Genomic DNA, 9,641 nt, shown 5'->3' on the forward strand with positions numbered 1-9,641 from the left:
CACCATTTTTCATGTTTGTTAAAAAAATAGAAGCAAGATTTCGCAACTTTAAAAGTTGCCATGATGTGCGTGAAACGATTGTGTGATCTGCGTGAAAGTTAGGCGATGATTGACTGTGCGAATGCTATTTATATTGAGAGGGAAAAAATCACACACACATACACACACACAAAACGGTATTGAACTATTTGTTATGAACAAAAGCAGCATATCGGCTCGAATCTCTGCGCAGGGCCCCCGGTAGATAAATCGAGAGTGGGATCCTTCATCGAGAGATGGAAAAAGAATCAAGCAATATTTCATTAAAGCAAAACTTTTTTTTGTTCGTTTTTTTGCATCAATAGCGGAGACGAGCACATGGAAAGCATTAAATATATTTGTTGAAAATCATGAGTTTATCTAAAAAGCATTATTTGGTCCGAAATTTTCCCTGCCAACAAAAATATGTCAAGTTACTGTGACGTTTACCATGACAGCTGCGAAAGTTTTACTCCACATTACCTGCTCACATCTCTCTTTTTAATTTCTCGATTGTGAAATTAAAAAGCGAGATGTGAGCTGGCAACATAGAGTTTAATTTTCGCAGCTGACGTGGTAAACTTCACAAAAGCTGAACAACAAGTTCAACTCCACGTTGCCGGTTCATATCTTGATAGAGGGTATAGTTTCTGAAAAAATACGTCATCCATCAAAAATTCTAAAAAATGGTTTATTCATAAATAAAAAAAAACATCACTTGACCAAGCAGTCTTTTAATAGCAGGTTAAACTTTCAAATTGCTACGAGTGTTTTGTTATAGGTTTCATAATCCTGCATCTTCAATCGTCAGTTTAACGTGAGTGAATCCGAACAATACCTTCTATATTTCTGGAGCAACATTAAAAAAAGGGCGCATAAGACTGGTTGCAACGCAGTTCTACTTTGTTCTAGCTGTTTCATTTTTCAAATAGAACTGAAACAGACCACCCGCAACGCGGAGTTGCAGTTTTATTTTTCGAGCAGTATTTTGAAACCGGAATAAAACTGCTTGACTAGTTTGTTTCAAACGTGAGACGATTTGGAACTGGAATAGAACTCAGTTTCAAACAAAATCAGATATATAGAGATATCCACGTATTCTTACACACACACTATGATGCTGTGTTGATAATCATACGCACACAATTAAAAGCAATTTTTTGAAACAACATTTAGATCAGCGCGTTGCGAGCACCGTGTTCTAGTTTCATTTTTGCCAGTTCTAAAAATTTAAAACTGCTCGCAATTTGAAACAATTATAAAACTTCGCGCTGCAGACAGTCTAAGCATTTTGACAGCTGGCACTGTTTAGTAAATGGAGCACCCGCAGTCGAGCAGTTTTTGACAGTTCGCTCCATCAGAAACACATTGTAGAAAAAAGCAAAAACTGCTCGAATGGAAGTGCTCCATTCCGAGACAACTGGAAACTATTTAACAAAACCCGAAGTGTTGGGAGGTAGCTGGGGAGGCCAGCTTATGTTTTACAGCTCGAGTTTCGTGAAAAAAAAAATCCAGAAGCTTGAGAATTAGCAAAACAGTTCAAGCTGTCAAAATCCTATCCGCCCTTTTCTCGTGTTACTCTAGATTTTGTTGGACCTTGCATATTAGTACTTAGTTCTCTCCGTCTTTTCCTTGCATTTTTTTTAATTGGAGCAATTGGGTACTAAAGCCCTATGTCAATTTTTATGTACAACGGTAAAAAACACGTTTAAAAACGATTTCTGATCACTTTTTTCATTTTAACGCAAAAAATAATTGCAAAACAACCCTTTGAAACGAGCTATCAAGTAGGAACTTTTCTGTCAAGAAGGACCGCGAGGTTGATTTTTCCAAATTGATTTAAAAATCTATTTTAAACTCGTTGTGGTCGTACAAAAGGGTCATTGTACTCAGAAAAATAATCATTATCGCTGTAAACAATAATATCAGCAATCTAAGCTTAATTTTAGGACCGAATTCTCTAGCAAAACCGGAAATGGAGCTGTCCATAGAAAAATGGTACGTAAATTTGGTGTCTTTGGCTACCACCTCCCTCCTCTCCAACTGCGTTGCGTTCAAGGTTGTTAATCGATAAAATTATCGTCTGACGATAACGATGGTTATCGTTATTTCGATAATGGAGCACCCGCAGTCGAGCAGTTTTTGACAGTTCGCTCCATAAGAAATACATTGTAGAAAAAAGCAAAAACTGCTCGAATGGAAATGCTCCATTCTATCGGCGATAATCTTATTGGCGACAATGGACGATAACTCATTTTTAAAATCATTTTAAAATCGATTAATTCAACCATATCATGGTAAATGTTCAATGTTTTCACTGAGATTATATTTTTCTGAACATCTAGTAAGTTTCAAAGTGTAAATATGTACTCAAAATTTCTCACAAAATACCGTATTTTTCGATAGTATTCAAATGGAGCACCCGCAGTCGAGCAGTTTTTGACAGCTCGCTCCATCAGAAATAAATTGTAGTAAAAAGCAAAAACTGCTCGAATGGAAGTGCTCCATTATTATAATTTGCAATGTGGGTTTCAAATGAAGCGAAATTCTGTATGTTCTTGTAAAAAAAAAAATACATAATACCGTATTATTTCGAAAATACTCAAATTTCATAATTTTCAATAAGGGTATCAAACGAATGGAGCACTTCCATTCGAGCAGTTTTTGCTTTTTTCTACAATGTATTTCTTATGGAGCGAACTGTCAAAAACTGCTCGACTGCGGGTGCTCCATTGAAATTTTGTATGTTTTTTCAATTTATTTCTGGACTTTTTTTTGAAAAGGTCCAATAAACCAAATTTTCATTTTTTGCTTTTTGGGTGTTTTTTAATACCCCTGACTCAAGGCGGTTTCAAAAACTCCCAAAATGCAAAAACTGGAAATTTGGTTTATTGGACCTTTTCAAAAAAAAACTCCAGATTTGTTTTTTTTAATACTAAATATTTCACAAATTACCGTATGTGGTCGAAAATACTAAAATTTTCATGATTTGTAAAATAGATATCTAACGGATTCAAATTTCAGATGCTTTTTTAGAGTTTATTTTTAAATACAAAATTTTCACAAATTACCGTATTTTTTCAAAAATACTCAATTTTTCAAAATACCGTAAACTAAGGTCAATCGGGACACATGGGGCGAATTGGGACAGCAGTTTTAACCATGTTGGAGCACAATATTTTGATTTTTCTGGTTGGTTTCGGTTAGAACAGACTCAGACCAACAAAATGTGTACATCCATTTTCAAATTTAAAAGCTTTAAGTGCTCTAAACACTGCTGTCCCTATTAAGACTGTAGTCCCGATTCGCCCCAGATTAAGGTATGCAATTATATCAGTGACGAACTGACGTGACGCGAGCAAACCACTTTCAACCGCAGTTGCCTTCTTCTTGTTTGGCGTTTTTGCTTCTAGCGAACAATCTGTCAGCCGATTTTTCTCTCTTCCCTCTCCTTCACTAGCTTCCTTCTCTCGCTTCGTCCAATGTTTACATGGTTTACATGCAATGTATTGTTGAAGTCAGCATAAACTGACACACGCTTTCGTCGAAACGAACAGCGCGCTCCAAAATCGTTCGCAACTTTTTTGAAGCGACGCAGATAACAAATTGAAGTATAGCCGCAATATCGAAAACACGTGTGGGAGAAAGAATGAGTTCAGCGAACCTGAAGGTAGATGGTGTTGGTGTTCGCTGGAGAATTTGCTGTCAGAATTTTGTCAGGCCCGAAAAATCCAAGGGAATGATTGAACGAGCGGAATCACAAATCCGCATAAATAATTTCAAGATTGTTCAGGTGTAAACCGAAAACGCGATCAAAAATTAAAGTGAAAGAATAAAGCGTCTAACCGACGCATATTATTAACATTAATTTTTATAGGATACTTAACTGAAAAAAAAACAAATTCAAAGCCATGCTTCTTTAATCTGTTACCTAAAAAATGTTAAATGTTTGCATAGATTTCCAGAAACATTCATTAGGAATAAAAAGAATATTGTTCTTAAACTAAATTTTAAATTTTAAAGCTAAATGGTTTAATTTTGAAAATGATTTTCGAACTTTCTTGATAGCCACGTAATAATTAACATAATTCTTTAAAACCAAACGAAGTTTTATTGGAATCGAGTTTGAAAAAATCAAAATCACAAGCTTTATGGAAATTAGGCTTTCCAACGGTTTGTGTGGAGTTTCCGGCGAAAGGACGTCGGATGTGGAGCACTGGAGGATCGAGCCCATTCACGCGTGGGATCTGGGATTAGGAAGCAGCGGTCGATGCGCGTGTTCAAGCTGGGACGGGGTCCGGTCATTTTGACCATACTGGCGGAATCCTTGTTGCGATGACATCACCGGAGTGGATTATTAGTGGGAAAATGTATTTCGATTGCCGCTTAGGGATCGGCAGCCGAAGCCGCTAACCACCGCGCCACGAGCCGGATGCCAAGGTGCCAAAATGCTGGGGGCAGCTCAGGCCGTACGAAGTTCTGGAACCGGTCCGAAGCGCTAACAGTTATTGTCGCTAGGATGGTGGAACTAGGAAGTGGACGCCCTGCTGCCGGAACTAGAACTAAACAACAGCGGATCTGTTCGGTTGAGCCTGGCGGGACCGGGTGCGGCTGCTGAACCAGATCGAGTACGAACATCTAAAAGGCGTTTATTGGGAGTTGCATACCTGTTTCCCCTCGAGAGTTTTGGTGCCGGGAATGTAAAAAAGATCAGCATCGTTTTGGTCGGCAATCCGAAACGGCTCAGACCGGTGATCCAGTGCGATTTCCTCGGCAAAACCAACCATGGAATTTCGCTGCTGGAACTCACCCGATTCTACGATCAGCTTGTTGACGTCGTAAATCGAAATACATCTCTCAATGATAATCAACTCCGTCTTCCGTGATATCATCGCGACAAGGGTTCCGCCAGTATGGCCAAAATGACCGGACCTCGTCCCAACTTGAACAGGCGCATCCTCCGCTGCTCCCCAACCCCAGCTCCCACGCGTGAGTGGGCTCGATCCTGCAATGTTTCACTTCCGATGTCCCTTCGCCGGATACTCCACACAAATCGTTGGAATCAGCGATTCCCTCATCATAACTCCAACCACCCAACGAAGGACAGGCCTGAGAAGAGGAGGTGGTCCAACCCGTCCGGGCCGGAGCGACGAGGCCCGTGGCACGCTGCCGAATCCTGCGGTGCCAGGGAGAGGTTCGTTGGCACATTCCGGAACCGGGTTTCGGCCGAAAAAGGAAGTTGGAGCCGTGGAGTGCGTGGCTTCCGGCAATGTTGAAGTGGGTTCTGCCAGTATGGCCAGAAAGAAATCTGATCCTTTGAAGTTTCGAAATAAAATGATTTTGACAGATTTTGATCAATGTAAATATTTACATTCACACAGTGTTGCGAGATAACTTTAATTTAAGCGAAATCCGAGGGGTCTTTCAATTTACCGTGACTTTTGTCAATCACGGTGATTTCACGGGATTCACGGTGGAACCAGATTTTACGCAGATTTTTGCACCGAGTGTCTTGTCGTGTCGTCGGTCTAACTGCTTATTTAATGGAGCACCCGCAGTCGAGCAGTTTTTGACAGTTCGCTCCATAAGAAATACATTGTAGAAAAAAGCAAAAACTGCTCGAATGGAAGTGCTCGATTGTCGATGTACAGGACGCCGTACTGTTTTAACATTTTCTGGCGTACAACAAATTTTGCAGCCCAAAACCAGTAATTGAATTGGAAAATTAAAATTCTTTTTCAATTTTTTTTCTTGATTTGTGTGCACCTACGTCGAAGACCAAGATTGTTTACTTTTTGCTCTTTGGTCTGACAGTCTTGGTCTGACAGATTTGGTCTGACAGCTTTATCATGGATTTTGATCTGGTCTAGGAGAGGGATAGGACACAGCCTCTTCCTGGAAAAATCAGGGGGCAAAAAATATTTTTTCAAAGATCTTAAAAATTTCAAGAAAAATTTAATTGCAATCAGTTGAAATCAATTTAAAATGCCTTTCCCTGCATTTAGGATCAATTTTAGCATGTTTGGGTTTATTACCAAAATCTTTACAATTTTTGAAAATTTTCGATGTACAGTATCGCAATAAGTTTTTTTTTTCTCTAAGATTATTCTTTTCGTCAAATCTTAAATTTTTTGAAAACTAATGATTAGAAAACAACTAAACTAGTGCAAAATGCATTTTAAAACCCTTTTTCATTCAAATGTTGAGATTTTGGCTTGTGATTTAAATTTTTGTATTTTTCTTGCTTTGACATTGTTCGTCGTTTCATGGAGTAACCAAGCGATTGGTTACTCTTCAAGGACTTGACACCGGCTTGGATTGCACTAGGCGTCGGATTCGCAAATTTGTCGGTGAAGTTTGTTATAAGCGAATTGTTTCTCAACTTGATTTCAACAAATCAAAAAAATGTGTGTTCACGTTTGTAACCATAATTTATTGAACAAAATTGAACGAAAAAAAAGCCAACTCAAAACTGCAACCGCTTCGGCAGCGTCCCGCCGTCCACGCTGTCCGGCAGCTTGCGCTTCAGCGTCGGCCCTTTGTCCTCCTTGCTGGCGGCGTCCCTGTTGACTCCGGCGTGGTAGCTGGCCGGCATCGGCAGCTTATCGCCGACGGTTGGTGCCGGCTTGTTGGAAAAGTACGGCATCTTGAGCGCCTCCGTACAGGAACACCGATTCAACGGGTACAACGCCAGCAGCTTGTAGATGAGGTCCAGCAGGTCGTCACCGGCCGCGGTGAAAATGTCCCGCAGCGGAATCGGCGGAAACTGCTTGTACTGAACGTAGTCCGGCAGAGACTTGACATCGGGCCAGTTTTCTTCATTTGGAGTGCCCATCACCTGGAAGATGCGCGTCAGCTGGTCCAGATCACTTTCCCCCGGCAGAAACGGCACCCGAAGCAGCAACTCCGCCAAAATACATCCGACGGCCCAAATGTCCACGCCAACACCGTACTGCCGGGCACCAAATAGCAACTCCGGGGACCGATACCACCGGGTCACCACCTGATTCGTGTTAATCCGGTTCGGCGATCCAAAAAACTTTGCCAAACCGAAATCTCCAATCTTCAAAATCCCACTCCCGCTCAGCAGCAAATTGTTCGGCTTCAAATCGCGGTGCAAAATCCAGTGCATGTGCAAATACTCCAACCCCTTCAACGTCTGGATCATGTAACTCTTCACGTTGGCCGGCGTCAGCACAATCTTCGAATCCTTAATGATTATCTCCATGTCCGTGTCCATAAAGTCAAACACCAGCGAAACGTTGCTCTTGTGGCCAAACACGTCCAGCAGCCCAATAATATTCTCATGGTGCAACTCGTGCAGCAGCTTAATCTCCCTCAACGCCGTCCGGTTGATCCCGTCCGCGGCCTCCTCCCGGTTTCCAACCTTGATCTTCTTGACCGCCACAATCTCGTTCGTTTCCACGTCCCGCGCCTTGTAGACCGTGGCGAACTAAAACAGAAACCTTTACAGATTCCAACAAAAAATTAGTGTAACCAAACCACTCACCTGACCCTCGCCGAGGAAGTCGAGCTTCTCGTACCGGTTCAGCCGTTGTTCCATCGTGGACGGGGACAGATTCTTGTGCGCACCAAAATCTCAACGGATGCGAAAAACGTTGTTTCGAACACTGCGGCAGGGATGTAAACAAAAATGTGCATCACGACTGACAGTTTTGTTTTGTTGGTAGGTAGAGTTGGGCGGTATTATAGGGGAGAGACGGATGTTTGGTTGGCACTCTGTGAAAGAAAATACACATTCGAGCAGTTACAGAAAACTGCGTTAGAAACGAAACCACCCACAGAGGAATTTAGTGGCCGAGACATGGTCAGATATTCACCGGAATTTTTATTCCGACGATATAAAAAAATGTCTCGAGTGGTCCCAACTGGCTAAAAATCGACAAATAATATATTTCTATGATTTATGTGATAAATGATGGTCACTCGTCTTTGCAGCCCTTTTCGTTATAACCAAATCTAGACAATACAAAATTGGCCACTTGTTCCGAATCGAGCCCTTCAAATACTAATGGAGCATTTCCATTCGAGCAGTTTTTGCTTTTTTCTACAATGTATTTCTTATGGAGCGAACTGTCAAAAACTGCTCGACTGCGGGTGCTCCATTAACTGTATTGAGAGGAAGGGGACTTCTTCAGCTCGCTCAGGGCACACACGGGTCATGTTCCGGAAATTGGGTCCTAAAGCTAATTTATAGGTACAACTTAAAAAAAAACTCGATTAAGAACCATTTTTGATCACTTTTTTTTATTTCAATGCAATAACAAGACAAATTTTTTTCGATGGATCAACATTGGCCCCCTTGGAGCGAGCTGTCCTACTTTTCTGTCAAGAAGGACCGTGAAGTTAATTTTTTGAAATTTATTTAAAAATCAATTTTTTTCCCGACTGACGACGTCCATAGGATGGCGAAGATGGAGCTGATTGACGATTGGCTTCTACGAGTGCTTCCAAAGTTTTGGATGGGGTGTGCAACCTCAGCTAACCCTCTGCTGCAGCGGATGTCCCCTTGATGTGATATTAGAATAAGAAATACCTCCTTTCCTCTAACTATCCCCTATCTATTAGCAATTTCGAAGGTTATTTTGTAACTTTTTTCCTTCCCCTGCTCAATTTTTCTCTCGTGTACCAGTAAACTCTAACACCGTTTGAATTAGTCAGCTGTTGAAAGGAACCCCATATCTCAGCTTAGGAGAATTACTGCACTGATGTTTTTGCCAAAACAATCCAATAAATGAAATGAAATGAAAATGAAAAAATCAATTTTAAATCCATTGCGGTCGTACAAAGTATCGTTGTACTCAGAAAAATAAGCTTAATCATTGTGAACGATAACTTCACAAATTTAGGCTTAATGAAGCATTTCCATTCGAGCAGTTTTTACTTTTTTCTACAATGTATTTCTTATGGAGCGAACTGTCAAAAACTGCTCGACTGCGGGTACTCCATCTTAGGACCCACTGCAGTGGTAGCGAAAGCAAGCCAGAGAGGATGAAGAAAAGCCCCGTTCGTAAAGCTGTTTCTTGACCCCCTTTCTTTTTAATGTAAGGTATGCACTTCGGAAGAAACCGGTCTAGAAAAATTTCAAATGGGAAGCAGCGGCAGCGCAAGCAAGTCAGAGAGGGTGAAGAAAAGCCCCAAGAAATCGCTCCCTCTCCTTTGTTCTGCTGTTCGTAGAGCTGTTTCTTGACCCCTTTCCTTCCGATCTGCAGACTAGCCTTAAGAGCATACCGGCCCAAAAAAAGAAAAAAACTTTTAATGCAGCGAATTTTAACCACTTTTTAATTCAAAAGTAAGTTACTTTCTAGATTTAACGCTTCTACTTTAGGTTGGAAAAATTCCTTGTCCACGCTGTACCGATCCTTAAAGTCCGCTAGACATCTGTCACCGGTGACATCCGTAGACCCTAGGCTGAGCCGGTTCCGGACGGACGTTCCGTTGCGCAGCAGTGGCCTAGTTACCGGCAATCATCAGGACAAGCTTGGATGAGTTCAAAGCCGTTTGCTGTTGTTTCCGGAAGGGTGGTCGATGTTTGCAGGCTGGGAGGTGAAGTGCCTGAACGGAGTATTCCCGATCCTAGAAGCGCATCCGAACTTTGGTGT

At 41.4% G+C, this 9,641-nt stretch overlaps 1 protein-coding gene across 1 annotated transcript; it reads right to left on the reverse strand.

Moving 5' to 3' along the window:
• Positions 1-6,448: 6,448 nt before the first annotated feature.
• On the reverse strand, positions 6,449-7,668 carry LOC120420458 (cyclin-dependent kinase 7). The gene is made up of 2 exons (XM_039583476.2): positions 7,529-7,668; positions 6,449-7,471 (listed from the first exon to the last, which is right to left on the reverse strand). The coding sequence occupies exons 1-2, from the start codon at positions 7,580-7,582 to the stop codon at positions 6,485-6,487; spliced, it is 1,041 nt and encodes a 346-aa protein (XP_039439410.1). The 5' UTR covers positions 7,583-7,668; the 3' UTR covers positions 6,449-6,484.
• Positions 7,669-9,641: the final 1,973 nt, after the last annotated feature.

Source organism: Culex pipiens, chromosome 3 (genome assembly GCF_016801865.2).
Source record: "Culex pipiens pallens isolate TS chromosome 3, TS_CPP_V2, whole genome shotgun sequence".
NCBI classification, from domain to species: Eukaryota; Metazoa; Arthropoda; class Insecta; order Diptera; family Culicidae; genus Culex; species Culex pipiens.

What these genes read in the sequence shown, in the direction of transcription:
- LOC120420458 (XM_039583476.2), bottom strand. Translation starts at nt 7,582, where the DNA reads ATGGAACAACGGCTGAACCGGTACGAGAAGCTCGACTTCCTCGGCGAG. An exon ending in ACTTCCTCGGCGAGGGTCAG is followed by an intron (nt 7,472 to 7,528) that starts GTGAGTGGTTTG and finishes TTTCTGTTTTAG; the next exon opens with TTCGCCACGGTCTACAAGGC.